The following is a 20542-nucleotide window of genomic DNA, read 5'->3' on the forward strand; positions in this document are numbered from 1 at the left end:
AAGACTTGTCTTGTGATTGGAAAATTATGTTTGACTTTGCTCATATTCATTTTTGCTTAAAAAATTCCATCGTGGAAGCAATGTTGTCTCGACGACTGAAGATTAGTATTAATATGAATGAATTATTATGTAATAAAACTGGATTATTGAATCGATATTACTTCAAGGTTTTTCGCAATAACTATTTAATAATTATATAATAATTTATTTCTAATTTCTAATCATAATATTAATTTTTCAAGACTTGTTATATTTGTGAACAGTTCAGGCGATGTTACTTCCAAAAAAATTTTCTCATTATTTATCTCTTTTTTTTTCAAAGTCACGGCTTGATCGTTTATTTTAGCTTTTCATCACGTTATTAACAAAAATATCTAAAAATAGCTCTTTCTTTCTCTCATATAAAGTCACTTGAATTAAAATATTGTAGAAACAATAATAACATAATACACGCAGCCGAGTTGCAAGAAAAATATAACTGAAGGATATCGGGTAATCAATAAAACAAAAAAAAAATCACAAAAAAACGTCTTATATTTTTAATATTTAATAGCTTTGATTAACTATGATTCAACGATCCTACGATGTTTGGAGGCAAATAAGATTATTAAAGTAATCATTATAATAATTACCGAGTGCATAGTTCACACGAAGTTTTATCTCGGTATTATATTTATATATATTGTTACATCAATTAAATTACTTTCTGGGAGATCAGCGGGGAAAAAGGTATTGAGTTATAGAAATCATTGCACAAATCTTTTTTAATTGAAAATATCGCATAATTTATTTCGCACAATTGTTCGACGAATATCCATGTCGGAGTACATCATAATAAATAAGTTGTAAAGAGTTAATTTTTTGTTGTTCAATTGAGAAAATAGTGCGTACAGTGTAACACGCGTGTCAAATATTATACAGACAATTTATTGTGACCGAAGCTGTACTTCTTATATCATTCTTTATCCGACTACAGTTGTTTCATAAGGATTTTTTTTATTTCGATGTTGATACGTTATAGCTAAAATATTTTAATTAATTAACTTTATACATAACGCGAAGACGAGATCTTTAATGATCGCGTTCAACAGAAGTAAACATTTGGAAAATACTTTGCGTCGAATTATTACTTTAATTATACTTACTGAACTCTAAGAATTCTGTTTTAGTGAAAGAAACTTTCAATAATTGCAAAATAAACACTCTGCTAAATGCGACCATTAATTTCGATTACCCATACGCACAACGCTTACAAGAAGCAGTCTCAAATATAATTAGCTGTGCACCATCAAATATAGTCGGATAAACGGAAGAGGTATCTGTTTAATATCTATACAAAATATGAGCGAATCGTTCGTATTTCAGCGTCGCCCTTTCATACAAATGTTTCTCTTTGCATACATACGCACGCACGCGCATACAGAGAAAGTCAAGATATAGAATTTTTCTATCTACTTAAACCTGAGTATAGGTCTCATCTCATTTACTCGTGTTGTTATATACAGATAGGCTCTCTTTTATATCTACATAATTAGGACCTATATACACTTCACCATATATCCCTCTATTTAGACTTACATGTACAATTTTCATAAGCGTGAAAATTTCGGGGACAAGTGATTTAAATGATATTTAATAATATATTATCATACAACTAAATTTCTGCTTTATTGTATTTTAAAGATAAATAACATAAAAACATACATATTCCGAAAAATTTGCGTTATTTCATGTTTCATGAAATAAAAATCGCAATTGTACCTAATAGATGAAAGGTCATTCACGAATCTCTTTGATTACTTTGAAATTATTTCAAAAAAGATTCAACGAAATTCATCTGAACAAAATTCCAAACTTTTATTTATATGTATGATAATATTTTGTCCGATAAATTATTATTAGTCTCAAATGGAAGAGAACGTCAAAGTATAGCAAAAATAGTGATGATTCCCCTTGATGATTTCTGCATACTTTACATATATCCCTTTGAAAGAAACGTTTCAATGAATGTTTCTTACTGAGACAGCTTTCGTAATATCACAAAATTTGCCTACTGGCAATTAACAGATCATTTTCATCAATTTTTACTTTTGCAGTAAAAATGGAAAATAATTAACCCTCCTACAAGTATCTTCTAAAGGTCTTTTCCGTTCCCGAAAATCTTATTTAAAATTTTGTCGTAACAAATTTTGTCATAATAAAGACGACACTTTATATGTCGTAAAATTGTAATTCTTTGTGCTTTAAAGCATATTAGCATTAAGAAAGTATTCCCTTGTCGTATATACAAATACTATACAAATAAGACAAATTATTCAATACTATACATCTTATTTTAGTTGAATACATGAATATTTGCACCATTTTTCGTCAATAAGGAATTTTTTAACCCAAATATGAAAAAATCTTTTTCTTTCTCTCTCTCACAATTATTAAATGGGATTATATAGCATCGCATACATAATTATGTCATTATTTGCACATGATTTACATATGCATAATGTATATGTAATATTTTAATTGAGAATTGGTGTAATTAAATCGATTTATCGAGGTCTAGCACTTTAAATTTCTGGTAAAATAAACAATTTCTCCTATACGTTACATCATTAGCCTTCATATAGGTATACATACATTGATTTTAATAGCAATATAGCTATCTAATAAACAATAATAACAATCATAATAAAATAGCCAATTCCAATACTTTTCTAGAATAAATTATATTGGTCTAAAAAGTTTCGACATATTTTTCATGTGCTGCTTTGTGTACTACAATTTTATAATTTAAAAACAATGATTGCGTTCAGCAGCAAAAGTAGCTTTGTAACTGTTGTTTTCTTCAAGTGCCATCCACTGTCAGCGTATAGGCACCTCCCTCTCTATATCTTTGCGTGCGTACTGATCGTACACAAGGTATATGGAGACCTACAGTTTGAACGCAGATTCCTATTTTTAATAGGAATCACAATTTTTAATAGGAAGATTTCCTGGGCAAGAATATACTATTCGGTGGTTTGCCATTGTCTTCCGAGAGGAAGTACGAGCGTACAAAAATTGTCGGTTTTGCCAAGGATCAAAATCCGGGATTTCTAGTGTAGCAGATCAGTGCGCTATCAACTACACTACGCTCGTGCTCTGATGTAAAATTTTTCAATATATAGTTATTTTATATATTTAGATCCATAAGGAATCAATCACATTGAAGAATTTTATAACAGTTGCAAAGCTGCTTTCTCTGCTGAACATAGCCATTGTGAATAATCTTGATATTTCCTTATTGCCGAATATGATAACAATTAAAATAGAAAGAAAAGTGCTCAACAGACATGTCTACATATGGACATAACATAATGGAAGAATTAATTGAGCAATACGTTTAATGGCTCTACGTAGGCAGTGTTAAGAGATTCGTTTAAATTCAATTGGAAATAAATAAAATATTTTAAGGGTCGATTCTCATTTGTGAATCATCAAACATTTGTTAATGTTTGTTGTAATTAAATAAATTGTTTATTATTCTCGATATTTGTAGCCATGCTATAATAAAAATCAGTCTAAAAGAAAAAAAATAAAGAAGCAATTGAACACTTGCTAAGATTTTATAAAATCGACCCTGAACTCTTTGGCCACGTTTAAGAGAGAAAACTGATAAATAAACGCTCAGTGATTCTTTAATTGATTCGCCTTTAGTTCTTTGCTGTAATGAATCTAAGTGTAGGAATCAATCATATTAAAGAATTATTGAGTGTTGATTGATCAGTTTTCTCTGAACGCAGCCATTGCCAGATTTATTACAGACGCCAAACACATAAATTGCGCCTGATTGTGAATCTATCTGATCCTACGTTGAACTATAGATCACGTTATATTATAGCAATATCCCTATGTAAAAGAAGGATCAGTAACAACATAACTATTATGCACGTATGCGTTCTTTTCTTCCGTTTCTTGTCTTTATCCATCTGCTTTACATTTAACTCTGAATCAGACTTAAAAATTTTAATTATATCTAAGACTTAGCTTATAAAATTAGAAATGACTTAGAGTGGCAAAAAAATCGTAAATTTTTACATGTTTGATCAATTGGCTGTAATCCAACCGTTAGTTACTAAATAATGAAGAATTTTGCTTTCTGGTTCTGATTGAGGTACAATACTCAATCTCCTATTACCGGTTAAATATTCCTGTGACATTAAAAATATATATTAGCAAAATTATAATTACAATAAAAAAAATTATAATTGATTCATCACTTACTTGTAATAACAATGTCTTTTGCGTCAAATACTGAGTCGGCTTTAGATCAAGTTGAATACATAAGGATTTTTCTTGCTTTGTTAAAAGATGAGATGCAGCCTCCAATTCTATATCTCGCTCTTGAATAGTGGAACCAATGTTGTAACTTTTTTCGTGTAAAGAACTGGGGCTGGAAGTCGACTGATTGGAAGTGTTTGGATTGCTATCCGACTCCGCCCACTGATTGGCTGGAGTCGTCGTCCGATTGTGATTGGCTTGACTGACTGTGGAGTTGACTAAATCTTGTTTTACAGTGTATTTTCGGTCTATGGAAGCGTAATTTTTTTCTTCTTCTCTGTAAAAAGAAATAGAAAATACGCACAATTCCTTTAGCTATACAGATCAGTATTCTAAAATTTTTTAAATACAATAGCAGTCTAAGATATTATAACAATACTATTGCTGCTAACTTATGCAATTTGAACAGGAATATAACAATAACATTATCAGAAACAATAAAGCAGACAAAATTTTCATTAAATAAACATAAACATAAAATAAATAATATGCGTGATGATATGAAAATAATGACAATATTTATAAATTCTACAATGCAAAATATAACAATTTAATTCTACAAATATGACTTCTTACCTTCTTTTTGAGGTGCTGCGGTGTATTGGCGTGGACTGCCCACTGCTGCCCTAAGTGAAATGCAAACTGATACAATCTGTTCACAAATTCCTGGCAACACGCACCACAAATAGTAGAATTAGTTAAAAAGAAGCAAAAGCTAGTGTATACAATATAAGTTAAGGGTCTAAATTCTTTCTTTTTTTTAATTTTTATTGTACATATAAATATATAAAGACAGTTAAAATATAGAAACAATTAAATTACTTTAAATAATTTGTATACACATACACACACACACACACACACACATATATATATATATATCATAATTTCATTACGATAGTATAAGGTCATGGAATATGTATAAAATTAATATAAAGAAAGATAAGAAATAATAAGAGATAATATCTAGTTACACATGTAAATATCATAGCCACATTTATATGCATACATAGAACATACAGATAAAAAAAAAGATTAAGGACCCTATTCTGTAACTCTTCTGTAACTCGATAGTGTAGATGTCGTTATATTGTCGTTGCGCAGTTTTTTTACAATATGTAAAACTCGCGCAACGACAATATTATTATAATCGTTAAGAGTTACAGAAGGACCTTAATATCTATGTATATAAATTAATACAGCGATATAATTAACAAATTAAATATATATAATGTGCACGAAAATATAAACATATTATAATTAAAACAAAGCACAATGACATTGCTGCTGTTTAATATCATTTTTTAGATAGAGATTTCATGTGTATATTTGTTTTATAGTTTACCATCATACATTCATATGTACAGAGCTTTAGCATGCGTCAGCACTTAGTAAAAACTACGCTAATATATTCACACTTTTAATAGATTGTAAGTACTAGCTTTTACGTATATTTTAGCTTTTACATTTATAAAAGTATAACAAAATGTAAAATAACTTCTATTCTACATCCATATAATGTTATAACAAGACGGAAATATTATGAAAATAAAAATGTATACTTACAGATTTTTTTTCAGTCCAATGATCCACTGTATCGTTTTGTCTCTGAGTTTGTGCAAGAATTTGCTCGAAATGAGCGCATTCCTCATGTTTGGTAATGCCGTTCTCACGATATCGATAAAGCTCCGAGAGCCGTAAGCGCAATTCTCTTTCCCTCTCGAGATTTGTTAGGAACTGTTCGTGCTCTTGTGCTGTGTAAAACTGTGCGAATACACGCATTCTGTCCCTAAATTCTCTGTATTGAATAAAAAAAAACAGCTTAATACACATGAACCGAAGAAAATTAAATATCTGTTAAAATGTTTCATAAATAATAAAAGAAAAAAGTACATTAATATGAAACATACTTCTCTTCTTTCGTCCGTTTTTTCTTTATTCCTTTATCTTTCCTGGATGACGCGAAGAAAGCCGACACAAGCTGGTAATCTCTCACGACGCGTTTTCGTCTGGCTCGCTCTCTGAGATTATTGGTGTACATATCAACTTGTGCTAGTTTAAGTGCAATATCAAGATCATCGTCTTCGGCAGGATTCAGGAACAATGAAGATACGAGAGATTCAGCCTCATGATTGTAATCCTGGAAAAAAAAGCATAATAAATGAATCACATTTAAAAAAAATCAAATCAAATTTTTAGAATGCCAATTTTACTCTTTCAAAATCATCTCGTTGGGGCATGTACCCCAGTTGCGCGGCTTCTTCCGGGGTGATGTCCAATGGTGGTAATTTAGATGTGAGGTCAGGCGATAGAGGACCATGGTCAGACTTCGTCTGATCCGTAAGATTTGGTACGTAGCTATCTGTGGGTGGCCATGTATGTTTTCCGATGTTACCATTAAGATACCTTGCGATATATTCTTCTTTTGCTTCTGTAATGATAAATAAATAAATTCTGTAATAACGGGATGTTGAATAGCACAGTGCTAGAGTAGTTGTCTGTCAAGCAAAAGATCCGAGTTCAAATCTTGAACTTTCCATCCCATATATACAACACCAGACATAAATAAATTATTAAATATATTTTCCAATTTTTCAAACTGTGTTCCAAACACAACCTTGAAACACAGTCGAAAACGGAAATAATAACATCACATCATGTATTTAATTGTCACAAGGTGACACTGGCAATCGTGATACATTTAAACGTCAGGGACGTCTCACATCCGGAATACTCCGGAACTGTACGCACGTAATAAATTTACAGTGCCGCGAGAACCCGCGACGATCGGCGCGGAGCACGCTAATGATCTCTAAATTCTTTAGGATGAAATCTCACTCCAGAAGTGTGAAAATTTTGCCACTCTTGAAAAAGACGTAAAATCGCTCGAAAAAAAAAAAAAAAGAGTTAAAATTCTGCCACTCTTGAAAAAGATCTTTCATTCTTTTCGAATGAGATTTTACTTCGAAGAATTTAGAGAACAGGATCGCCAATGTCTTGATCCCGCTGATTAGCTTGCCGATACGGTTATTTAATAGCTGCGGATAGACGTTAAATGTTATCGACAAATCCGCCGCGCGCGGATCACGATTTCGGCCCTCAAGAAACGCTATTTCGCGAAGTCCCTTGCTGAAGAGCAGCGGAAGGGATCGCCGCTGTGATCGTTCATATTAATTATTTTTATTTTTATTTTTTTTTCGCACTATCATCTCCTCACTTTTCGCACACACGCTGTCTATCGGACACATTCTCTCCATCTCTCGTTCAATCCTTTTTTTCGTCGTACCTGTATTTCTTTTCATATGCATTCATATTGCTCGTCGCTCTTTTTTTTCTGTCTTTCATACTAATAAAAACCTAAATAATAACAATAAAATATTATGAACAATCATCTCAGGACAGGCATCCAACTTCAACTCCGGAGCTAAAATGCTTCCTCTACCTCATTTAATTGAATATGATTGATGATTTTGAATATGACAAAAGGTGAAAGATAGAAGACGATAAGAATGAATTAAAAAAAATTGACTTTAGATTTTGTGACATTTATAAAGTATGCTAGTTAAATTACCTTCTGGTGTACGCGTCTCGATATGTTTGCTGATGTCCTCCCAATTTCCAAATCCAAATTGTTCGATCGCGTCCAGAAGTCTCAGCTGTTCTCTGGCTGTCCAGTTGCCACGACCATTAAATATGCTGATCGTACCAGAGTCCTAAATCAATGCATACAAAAATATATTAACATGCTAAGTTCTGTAGCACACAATTTCAAAATTGTCTTTGTTCATAATATACTGATACGTACCATAAATTGATAGGCATGATTATTTTTATGTTGACCAATTTCAGCACCGGCGGAAAAACACTAAAAGTAATTTACAAAATTAATATGTTTCAATTACATTTTAAATTTTACATATATATTTTTTGATCACAAATAAATAGACGAGCGCTAAATACAGTCAAGACTGGATTTTCGTGCATTAATAATTTCTATATGAATTATTACATATTCCATTTCTGCAAACGGTGCACTGAATAAAGCCGGTCTTAGGATGCGTTCCGTTTCACGCATGATGTGCATAAGTATATTTTATCCTTTCTGAATTCGGTGAATAACAAGGATAAATTAATACATCATGCGCATTATGAAATAGAACGCATACTTGAACTGCAATTAAATTAAAGTTGGAATATTAATATCACAAATCAATCATTAATTAATTAAATAATAATGCTAATAAGCCATTATCTCAGGATGATATTTTCCATAATAAATTCTTTATAGTATTTTAAAATGTTTATATATTAGCATTATTATTATTTAATTAACGATCGATGTAAAAGCCTACAATTTTTCTTGCTAAATTGCTTGCATTTTAGTAAATTACTAGAATTGCATATCAAAACACAGAATTTCTAGTAATTTATTGAAATGCAAGCAAATCCAATAAAAAAAAAACGTAATATGAACCATAGACTTTATTTGTGATACTATTATTCTAGCTTCAGTTTGGGAGCGTTTTAAGACCAGTTGTGTTTGACACGCAGTTTGAAGAACTGAAAAATGTATTTAATAATTCACGTAGAAATATTATTAGATTTTGACTGTGTTTAACGTTCTTTTATTTACTTATGTTATTATTACATAAAAATATCACATAAACGAGTCTAAATTAATTTATTATTTTTCAATTAATATTAAATTTGTGTGTACAATATACATTTCACATATAGATACATTTAATACAAAAACTTTTCTTTTAGGACACATACTTGACACAAAGTTGTTTTATCTTTGTTAATCATTGTGAATGCTAAGAATAGAACGACGTTTGTATCTACTATATCTACTAAAAGGAAAGCAGCCAAAAATACACTTTCAAATCATTAGTGTCATTTTTTGCGAGGCACAAATAAAATGTAAAATATAAATAATTTGAACAGCAAATAATATTAAATATTACTGATTAAATTATTATGAGAAATATATATATTTACTCATTTCAATAATTCATTAATTATACCATTCATTATTTTTGAAATTACAATATTAAAACTTTAGGTATCATAATTCAAAATATCCATCATTAAAGGCCGAAGCACAGATCTTTGTATGATAATGTATAAAATATGAGAGTATATCCACACAAACTTAAATAGCTGCATAAAGTATGCATAAAGAAAATTATCCAAACGCATTTCTCTTATAAAGATGTATGTAAAATGTGATTGGATAATTTTCTTTATGTACACTTTAATTAATTTTGATATTTTTAGACCCTAAGAAAATCAGTATCTTTTATTTCATAGAAAAAAAAAGGAAATAAAAAAACTTTAATTCATTCTCTATGCATTTTGCATTGTGCATTATGCAAGACTGCTCCATATAAAGACTTTGGACCAATGAGCATCCAATATAAAGGCGTCATGTTGATTTACATAAGATGCTCATTGATCCTCATGCTACGCTTATGCAGTTTACATCATTTTGGGTACCATTTAATAAATAAGATGTCATAAATATCGTTCTATTTTTCTATGAGTAACAAAGACAGAATGATCCTAGTATCTAGTAACATTTTCCTGGAAATATTAGTGCAACACAGTTGCACACTGATTGTGAGTGCAACTGAATGCAAATCAGTTTACATATTTCCAGTGTTAATAAATTTCATCTTTAATTAGATTATTTAAATAGATTCTTCATTAATAATATGATTTCAAAGAGAATAAATTATATTATATATTAATCTTGAAAATATGTAAAACGATTTGCATTAGTATTGCATTAGTTTTCCCAGTGAAAAATGTTATAATAGAAGACACCCTTTGTGTGTGATAGCCCTGAAGACCTCTGTTCTTTGTCATTGCAAAAGATATCTATAATAGAGAAGTACTTAAGCCTTAAGAAATTGGTCAATCACAGTTAAATATAAGAAGAATAATAGACTATTGCCCGTATTTATAGTCAGACTTTGTACTTAAGGCTTCCTTAAATTTACTTTTAAATGCTCAACAGCCAATGAAATAATTCGTAGAGTAATTCTAAAGATAAATTTAAGGAAATTTTAAATATAAGGCCTGACTATAATAATACGAGTATATGATTGGTTAAAAAAACCAAAAGTTTTTTTCTTAAGTTCTTAAAGTTTTGCTTTTTTATAGATATCGTGTAAAATTTTCTATCTCGCTTTTGCCAAATTCCAAATATAAAATCCATGTGTTGGTTGCACCTTTTGCATTCAGAATGTGTTCTTTGTTTCAAATACTTAAATATATATATATATTTATCTCATTTTAAGTGCAAACATTTTTAAGGACTTTAAGTAAGAAATAAATCTGTTTCATTTCAAGTACTACAATAAATGTACAAAGTTTAGCTACAAAGAACTAAATCTTTAGTCATCAATTTTAGGATAGGCGAATAGAGTAAAAGAGGGGAGGGATAGGGAAGAAATAAGGGAGAAACATGAAAACACAAAAGAACAAACATAAAAGCGAATACGATCGAAAGTATACAAGAAATACAGAAAAAAAACGAATAGATATTTAACGAAAAAGAGGGGGGAAAAACCTAGCATGACAGAAAAAAAGAAAAAGGCAACGGAAAGGTCGAAAAAAATGAAAAAGAAGGCGAGATATGTATCACGTGATTCAAAATGGTCGTCCGAACGGTCGACCCACCTGCAAGCAAAGGTCGAATTCGGGGCACTCGATGCATTTGACACGTAGACCTGCGATGTCCTCCTGGCAATAAGTGCAGCTATATTGCGCGTACAAATCTGAAACGCAAAACGCATAATTACGTACAAAGACCGGCGATTATAATGGCAAAGGGGCGCAAAAGGGTCGCTCGACGCAAACATGGAATACGCACCCGCCATTGTCTTGCTGGATCTTTCCAGAGCAGATTCGGATGACGTCACCGCATACCATCGAGGTGTGAATTTTACGATATCACGAGATGCCGAGTCGCGGTGCAACCGCCGTAACCATCATCTTTCGGCTCGCGTAAACCCACGCGAGAACGCCAACGCCGCAGAATCGCGACGCGTCTCACCCTACGAGACGCTCGGTTCACCCCGTACAGGCGTGCTCGAGTCGCGAGGAACACCAAGAAAAAAAAAAGGAAGGGTCGTGTTTACGACTGTTGCGTCGCGCGACGAATACGCATGCGTCGGGCGCCAGGCTCTCTCAGCTGCTCAAACGTGGTTCTCCACTGACAACTATCGACTCTTGGGTCTCTTGGCGATTCTCACACCTTGGTGATTCGCTTCACTACCGCCAGGTACCAATATGCGCGGGAAAATGCAAAGCAGTAACCAATGAACATGTTAGGGGATGTAAGTTTATTGGCTATTGCGTCACACTTTGCCGCGCTGTAAGCGTTTCCGCAGCCAGTGCAGGAGACAATAGGATACGTTTTCATGAGCTCAAACTGATTGTTTTAACCATGATAGAATTATATAAGATGAACCATTGCACATAATGGCGAGATACGACCAATCAAAATTGTACTAATTTGCAGTGAACTTATTTGCAGAACGAATTATGTGAATTTCTACAAATGAACTCAAAAATTGATTGGTTGATAGATCTCCCCACTACTTTCAACCCACTGCGCATCCGTAGGAATAGTTTATTTTACAGCATGGTTTCAACAACAAAAAAGAATTATGATCAAAATTGACGAACAGCTGCGTTTCAGAAGAAAAGTAGCTTTGCAACTGTGTAAAATTCTGTAATTGGTTTAGGGCTGGTTATTCCGCCTTTTGATAAATTTTACTTGTTGGGTAAGAAGCAAGATTATCCAATCATATGCGCGAATTACCAGATTTATCTCACAGATAAAATTTACCAAAAAGTGGAACAATCGGTACTTATACTCGTATTCATATGTCCGTATTCATAATCAGATCTTGTACTTAAGATAAATTTAAGACTTCCTTAAATTTATCTTTAGATGCTCAGCAGCCAATGAAATAATTCGTAAAGTATCTAAAGATAAAACCTTATATTTAAGGCTTCCTTAAATTTATCTTTAGATACTCTACGAATTATTTCATTGACTGCTGAGCATCTAAAAATAAATTTAAAAAAGCCTTAAGTATAAGGTCTGACTATGAATACGGACATTATATATTTAAATCCAGTGAGGAACTAAGGGTAAGATCAATCATGTTAAAGAATTTTATAACATGCGTTTGGCGTCACGTGATTACGCCACTGATTGAATTAAATAGGGCTGCGTTCGGATTCCCACCTGGGTGCTTCTCGAGTGTCATGTTATCCTTGTTTAACGTTCAGTAAACAACAAGGATATAACATTCGGAGAGGACTCAGGTAGGAATCCGAACGCAGCCTAGATAATTATAATGAATGATTTATAATTTTAATTTCTTGTTTGTAAAATGAAAGTTGTAATTATTGCAATCGAATTGATAATCCCTCCTCCCCCCATAATAGAAGATTAAATTATAACTTTAAATAATATATTATCTTTCTTTGAAATAATTATATGGGTCATCTAAAAAGTATCCACGGTTTTTTGTCACTAGATGTGTGTTGATGGTCATATATCTAGTGACAAAGTACCGCGGATACTTTTTAGATGACCCAATATATATCTCTTTTTTTAAATTATGTTCCTTTTCTAAATATTTGGTTTCTTAGTAACCGATAAACAAAAAAAGATAAGATCACTAATATTTATTTTTGTCAGATCTAAATGTTAGCAAAGCAAGTTGAACATTAAACCAGGTTGCCATTAAACCAGAAATTTCGAAAATGTTTAAATGGAATGTGCACAAAGTAACGCAATATAGTAACTCGGAATTTTCTAATAACATGTTAAATATTATAATTAATTATTAATATGCATCATCACTGAATAAAAAGAACCATAATTCTTGTTATCATAGTTTAAAATTATTGTGTTATTGAGTTAATGTCAAAAATGTGTGTCTGTTAGTAATAAAATAAACTTAAAACTTAATCATATAGTTTCGCAAAGTATTTTTCTATTAATTAAAATTATTAATTTTTTTTATAAATAAAATTTCTCAAAAACTCTTACTTGCATAAAGCTTGATAGAAACAGAAGGAACAAATCCTTTGTGCCAATTTAATAAGTAAAATAAATGTAGAATACTGAATTTTCAAAAAAATATTAAGAAATTTTTAACTTTCAATTTAGATACGTATGTACAATACTCTATTATCACGAAGATTATTGGGCACAAACCAATCTCTTGAGTGCAAGGAATTCCAGAAATTTAAATTGAAGCAAGCAAAAATGCAGGTAAATTCATAATTCGAAACAATCTTTAAAATTTGACTTAAGAATTGTATTAAAAAAATCAATATTAATGCATAACATCGTAAATTTCTAGTGTGATGATGGACTTCCAGTTTATTTAAAAGGTGGCATGCGCGATCGAATTCTGTTTTATATTTTATCAAGTTCGGTTTTTGTTAACACGATAGTATCATTATACACACTTTATATATCCGACCAAGATTATATGTCAAAGAGATAATTATAAAGACTTCCCCTTTTAAACAGTTCACGTCGAAACTTTTTCTCTAGAAGGTTCAGATATTTTATTTGATATAATCGAATTTGTAAATTAGAATATCTAACAATTTCATTTTATGTAAAACATCAATACATCTGATATATTATACACGCATTCAAATATACATATGCGACTACATGTGTTTACATTTATGTTCTTAATATTGTTTCTAACTTTGGAAGAGATTTTATAAATCTATTAATCACTCTATTATTATGATACTATATAAATGTCGAATAGAAATTATTCATCAGTCTGTTAAATTGTACAATAAATTCCGCGGAACATAAAAATTTATAATTCATTTCACTCTAAATTCATTTAACATATGGTTTGCTACAAGCGTGATATGACATAATCAGCTATATATTTAAGCAATACTAAATGCAAAAATTGTAAAAAGATAACAATGCAACTCATACTATAATTTAATGCTTACAACTTATAAACATGTATATGTCCATAATTGTAATTTCAAATATAATGAATAAAAATATAATTACAAATAAAGCGATAAAACAACTATAAAATATATCCTTATCGTAATTATATATATATTATCTTAGCGTATTGCGTAATTTTGTGCTCCATAATGATTTATCGGATCATATCCGATATAAATATATGAAAAATTGTATAACATTTGTTTTCTCTATCGCATGTAGGAAAGTCAATTTTGTACTTTCAATATTGATAATAAGCGAGCATATATTAAAAAATACAATATGTTGTGATATCACAGAAAAACATATTTACATTATGTTACAATATTATACGTTCGTCTTACTAGTAACACTTAATAAAGTTACTTGGAAACATTATTAAATAAAGTTTCTTATAACTCATTCTCTATTTTTCTGTAAGCTTTCTTTTCCATCGATATTTATAATATCTACATTGGATTTCTCTGTAACAGATTTTCTTTGACTTTCTGATATATAAGTATCTATATTATCGTGTAAGTTAGCTGCATGTTCTTTTGATAAAGATTTTTTTCTTTGTTGTATTAGAGCTTTTAGAGCTTCATTAAATTGCAGCAATGTTTCAGCAATTGGCCGTTCCATATATTTAGCTGCAATTTCGTCGAATTGATCATCTTCCTCTGAAGTTAATTCATGTTTAATATATTTAAATTGATCTATTATTTCTTTAAGACTTTCTCTAGCATCTTTTATCATTACTTGACCATCATTTTCTGCAGAATAATCCACTTCCATAGGTGAATCACTCTCAATGTAATTTGCATTACTCATATCATTTGATACTATTGTATCATCATGTATGAAATTTTTTTCAAATTCTTTAAACTGATTTATTATATTTCTTATACTTTCTCTTACATTCACTAATTTAGATGGTTTAATTTTCTCTTCCTTATTCTCTTCCTCTACAATTTTTGTTTCAGGGAATTCTGCGTTAACTTTATGTCGTGATTTTACAATCTTTTTTGCGTCTGTTTTTACATCTACAATTTCGTTCTCTTCTTCTGTTATATCCTCAGATTGTTCTAAATTATCTGATTTTATTATCTTTATTTTATCTTTCTTTTGTAAAACTGATTTCTGTTTACTAATTGTACGTTCATCTTTTACATGTTCTTTCTTAAGTTCTTCTCCCGTTATTGTTGATTTATCTATAAAAATTGGTGATTCTTTTAATTCCTGTTTCAATATTTCTACTCTTTTTAACATATGTGTTACTCCTTTCTTTTTCATTGATTTTATCGGAAGTTCTATATTTTTTCGTTCATCGTTGACTTCTCTCCTCTGTTTAGCCTCTAACATTTTTTCTTGAATTATTTTTTTTATACTTTCTTTAATACCTTGAGTTTCTTGACGTAAATTTGTATCTTCTTTAGATTTTCCCTTAATATTTTCTTCAATTTTTATTTTTTTATCAAATTTCACATCACTGATATCTGAAATATCTGAAATAATATTGAAATCTTTCTGAGAATCAATATTTTCTTCGTTTTTATCTCTTGAATCCGACGATAATTTATTTATACTTTCAGCTTCCCATGTAGTAGTATTTTCCATAGATATGTTATCATGTGCCAAATCAAATATTTCTACTTCTTTTTTCATTACATCATTTCCTTTTTTAGTCTTTTCAAATTCGACATCTGAAAAATTTTGTTCAACAGTTTCTTTTGCCTCTTCAAGTTTTTCCAGTGAGTCTACAACTTTATTAATTATTTCTTCTTTAAAAGACATGTTTAGTTTTACATCTTTTATATCATCTACCTGTTCTATCAAATATTTTATAGAAGTTTGTGAACTTGCTTTATTAATATCATATTTGATATTCGATTTTCTTTTCATAATAAATATGCTAGGCCTTGTTTTAATTCTAATAGGTGGTAACATATTATAATTTAATGTTATATGCGAAAACCCATCGATAGAATCAATAATATCATGAGTTTTAAGATAAGGCTTTATACTCGGTGAAAATTTGTTTCTTCCTCCTATCAAGAGATGAGTAAATTGTAGCATTTCAGGATCATCAATAGTAAGGTTTTCTTGTTTTGAGTAACTGTAATATAATAAATAATCTTGCTATTAAAAAATATCATATTGGGGATATTATTGGAGGAGTTAAGCAAATTAACTTACATCCAAGAAGCATTTGTCTGTGTAAATCTTGATACTCCGGTTTGTGCAGTTAACACATCAATATGCACATGTATTGGCTCGATAGAGTTTCTCTCAAGTCTGTGTAATCTAGCAATTGCCAAACCTCCAGGGTAATTAAAACTGGCCACACACAGTAGAAACATGGAGAATATAGCATTTAATACAAGATGACTCAAGACTACTATCGCTAGAAAACTATTCCACGTCGTTTTTGCTCTGTTTTCCCATCTAATTTTCAACAAGAAACAATTTTTACATTATATTACATTATTACATTATATTATATTATATTATATTATTACATTATATTATATATTATGTATAGCTACAAAGATTTATAATCTAAAGCTTAATTCTCCATCAGTGGCAATCTGATCTCTATAACTGTGTTAATTCTAGACTATTTTATTGACAAAAAATATATACATTTATTAATAATTATTTATTTATATTTATTTAAAATTATATATAATTATTAAAAGAAAGATAGTATTTATATAAATATTTTTCTCTTTATATTTTTACTACTAAGAGCAAAAGAACATGTTAATAATAATCGTAATTTTGTAATCCTTATAATTAAAATACGTTTGAAAAAAATCATGTTGGTAAATTAGAATGGAATTACTGATGAAAAAATAATTAATTTGAATAAAATATATATACTTACATTCTGTGGCAAGCAGCAGCTGCAGCAACATTTAACAATGGAAATACATATATTACAAATCTCAATTCCTTATGTGGTAAAAATGAAAATAATATAACGAATAGAATAGCTGGAACAGTAAGCACGCGAACCCTAATATCCCAGAACATCCCAAGAGGAATTAGAAAATATGAAAATGCTAGACCTCTTGGCAGGGCTGAATAGAAGTACCATAAAAATGGTGATGTCTATTTATGTGTTAAGTTTATTTATGTATCGATATACATATACATATTAAAAAATTATAAATATATACTTAAAGATCTCTACAAAACAAAATATCTCAACAATCGAAAGTGTCATTTCAGAATTTAGGAGTTTATCATATTACAATCTGAAATTTGAATAAACACTAGCCTAGTGATGTGACAGATCAAAAACAATTTTTTCTTACATAATTCAAGATTATCATCCGAGATATTAAAAATCCTTAATGAAAAACTTTATTATTACATCTGAAAAGGATACACCCCATTCGCTGCTTTTGTTAAGAATAGTGTTGAAATAAAATACTTCGCCTTCTGGCCATACTAAGCGTCTCCAGAATATTGAATCTGTAGCAATAGTAAGTGCTAAGAACAATACACCAGCTGGAACCGCAATTTTAAGCAGTCTAAAAATTATTATAAAACATTATTGTGCAATAAGTAATTTGGAAAGAAAATTATATAGAAGATTAGATATCTTTTAATATAATGATATGAAATCGAATCGGGCTTGTGTCTCAAAATCCAAGGATTCATGGTAATGTATTCAATACACATAACGATTAGAGATTTGACTTGAAAGCTTACAAATCTGTGCAGTTTTGCAGAAGACCCCATGATGATTTTAATTTCTGTTTGTAATCTTACAGCCATATTAGGAATCAATGGTCCATGACATAATATGTAAATACCTTTGTACAGAAAGTGTCTGGCTCGCAATATTGTGTAAGAGGAACAATCCCAAAAGTATGGCAAGTTCTGCTCTGAATATTATTATAGCTGCAGCCGATGACCAGATAAACAACACATGACTTTTCCTCAACCATCCAAATAAGGCCAGTAATACTGCAATATTATTCATTAATTAAAAAGAAAACGAATATATGAAATTATACTGATCATTTGCTACAACATATTTCAAAAATATAATTTTGGTGTAGTAACTAATTTTAGAAGATTAAGTATATGTTCTTTTAAAATACGATCTTTTTTCCATTGTGTTTTCATTCTTCTTCTGTAAGCAAATCAAAATGAGAATTTTTTAAATAAATACTAAATAGAAATGGAAGGAGCTATGAGCCGAGCAGATTGTTTGTACTAATTATATATATTTCTAAAATAGACAAATAACAAACGTTTCGATTCCTAAAAAAATTGAATCATTATCAATGTTAGTATAATCGTTATGATATAAATTAAAAATCGTCTCTAAATTGCATTAATATATGTAATCGCTAACGAAGAAACAATTTTTTAATTATGCCATTGTTGTAACGAACAATACGAATCAAGCATTTTAATATGATAAAGAAATATTAAAAAATTAGCAAGGATGGTATACATACACATAAAAGTTTTACTTTATTACCTAAAGGCATAACCATAATGTTTGGCAGTGGACGACTAAGATAGTACATAAAATGATACTGTGTCACAGTTATAGCCATGAACCACTTTGTAAATTGCACCCCAAAGATTTTTTGTAAAGCCTGTCTATATAATTTGAACGTAGATATTACCAATAGTCCCAATGTTGCTCTTACTAAAAAAAAATATTAAGCCTTTTATTCTAAAAAAAAATAAGTGTGATTATATTTTAAAATTATTGAACTTACCTATATACTGAGCAAAAAATTTATTGAGCTTTAAGTAATTAATACATGCCACCAATGGTGAAGCAAGACCAGATACGATAATAGGTCCCAAAAAGGAACGTGGCACAACTCCAGGAAATTCATGATGATCATACTGTTGAAAAAAAAAATACCAAAACTATATTAACAATAAGAACAATAATATCTACTTAGTAAATTCATATAGTCAATCAAAAAATTAGCTAAAAAATTAACATAGTTAAAAAAGCAAATAAAAACTTATATTTCTATTTTTTCAAATGAAATATTTACTTTAAATATCTACTTTAAATATCTACTTATCTACTTCAATATACTCTATTAGTAATAAATTTCAAAGTAAACATTACATATTCACTTATCCTAATTGAAACATTGTTTCAATTCAAAACATTCAAATCACTACTGAAAGATTGCTAATTTTGAGAAATGTATCACTTTTCTATCAAAGCAGCAATACATTTATCAGAAATATCAGCAGAAAAAATAACATTCGAGTAAAGAATAAAAAAATACGAAATCGCCCGCTAATGCATTAAATGAACTCGGAGCGGCATCAGCTGATCGCGAGTTTATAAATACACGTATCTGATACTAAATATAATATGGCACTTTTTGTGTGCTGGCTGATCACAATCAATTGGCTAAGGTGGATAATAATCGTTGAATGATACCATATCCTCGGATTGGACGATTCAATAATCTGTTTAATGTTTCAGTCATTACCTCCGTTAAATTGAAGCCATGATAAAGAACATCGTGCATCGCCTGCAGATTGAAACTCTCCTCAACTTTCGTAAATGGGCAATATAGCAGGTGAACCACGGACACCAAGATAATCAGCTGATCCATGATCACCGTTGCACGTTCATGCAAAGTATACGTTGCCACTTGACGAACTCTTGGATCTTGTCATGATATAAATTCAATGTGACACAAAGGACACTTTTCTTTCGTCCAAACACACCGCGTGTCACCGCGACGTTATTACACTGCAACCACCACGTATACTGTTACAAAACGGAGTAATTTGCGCATGCGTTTTCTTGCTTCACAAGTGACCGGCATGCATAGTCCATTCTTATTTCAAATTGTCTTAAGTAAATGTCTTAAGCCAGATTGCATCAACGTTACTTTGATTTTAAGTGAGATTTAAAACTCTCTCTGTCTCTTTTTTTTCCCTTTAAAATTAGAGAGAGTTTTAAGTTTAGCTTAAAGTGTCAAAACAGTAATGCTGACGCAACCAGGCCTTAATCTTTAAGTAGGCGCACTGACAAAATTACACAATAACTGAAGGCTCTGGAGCTTCTCTTCCTGTCTCTTACTCGAGGAGGCTAAATACTGGATCGTATCATCTGTCTTGCATGATAGTTGTCATGATAATTGACTTCTTTTGGCAGATTGTAAATCCTAGAAAGAAATTGGTGCAACCGAATCTAAGATGCTAATATAATTC

General features: G+C 30.3%; 2 protein-coding genes across 3 annotated transcripts; both read right to left on the reverse strand.

Moving 5' to 3' along the window:
- Window positions 1-760: 760 nt before the first annotated feature.
- On the reverse strand, window positions 761-11475 carry Ada2b (Transcriptional adapter 2B). Of its 2 annotated transcripts, XM_011063409.2 has the most exons (10): window positions 11198-11475; window positions 11005-11102; window positions 8123-8182; window positions 7889-8030; window positions 6531-6748; window positions 6228-6457; window positions 5884-6115; window positions 4894-4943; window positions 4261-4594; window positions 761-4187 (listed from the first exon to the last, which is right to left on the reverse strand). In XM_011063409.2, exons 1-10 carry the CDS (start codon window positions 11202-11204, stop codon window positions 4083-4085), a joined length of 1476 nt encoding a protein of 491 aa, XP_011061711.2. In that variant the 5' UTR covers window positions 11205-11475; the 3' UTR covers window positions 761-4082. The 2 variants fall into 2 exon arrangements, with proteins under 2 accessions (XP_011061711.2, XP_011061718.2); XM_011063416.2 differs by lacking the exon at window positions 761-4187 and having other exon boundaries at window positions 4327-4594; window positions 4894-4983; window positions 11198-11474.
- A 2423-nt stretch (window positions 11476-13898) lies between these two features.
- Alg12 (Alg12 alpha-1,6-mannosyltransferase) lies at window positions 13899-20124 on the reverse strand. Its single transcript, XM_087403901.1, has 8 exons — window positions 19813-20124; window positions 19069-19201; window positions 18822-18995; window positions 18145-18298; window positions 17715-17859; window positions 17208-17434; window positions 16517-16765; window positions 13899-16436 (listed from the first exon to the last, which is right to left on the reverse strand). Exons 1-8 carry the CDS (start codon window positions 19936-19938, stop codon window positions 14741-14743), a joined length of 2904 nt encoding a protein of 967 aa, XP_087260027.1. The 5' UTR covers window positions 19939-20124; the 3' UTR covers window positions 13899-14740.
- Window positions 20125-20542: the final 418 nt, after the last annotated feature.

The sequence above is a fragment of the Acromyrmex echinatior genome, chromosome 3 (genome assembly GCF_024713525.1).
Source record: "Acromyrmex echinatior isolate Ae372 chromosome 3, ASM2471352v2, whole genome shotgun sequence".
Classification (NCBI taxonomy): domain Eukaryota; kingdom Metazoa; phylum Arthropoda; class Insecta; order Hymenoptera; family Formicidae; genus Acromyrmex; species Acromyrmex echinatior.

Coding starts and splice junctions, on each gene's coding strand:
- Ada2b (XM_011063409.2), bottom strand. Junction 8,183..11,004: donor AATTCGACCTTTGCTTGCAG/GTGGGTCGACCG, acceptor AATTACTTTTAG/TGTTTTTCCGCCGGTGCTGA. Junction 6,116..6,227: donor AAACGGACGAAAGAAGAGAA/GTATGTTTCATA, acceptor TATTCAATACAG/AGAATTTAGGGACAGAATGC.
- Alg12 (XM_087403901.1), bottom strand. CDS start 19,938: ATGGATCAGCTGATTATCTTGGTGTCCGTGGTTCACCTGCTATATTGC. Junction 17,435..17,714: donor ACAAAAGCAGCGAATGGGGT/GTATCCTTTTCA, acceptor ACACATAAATAG/ACATCACCATTTTTATGGTA. Junction 16,766..17,207: donor GCTGCTGCTTGCCACAGAAT/GTAAGTATATAT, acceptor GTTGAAAATTAG/ATGGGAAAACAGAGCAAAAA.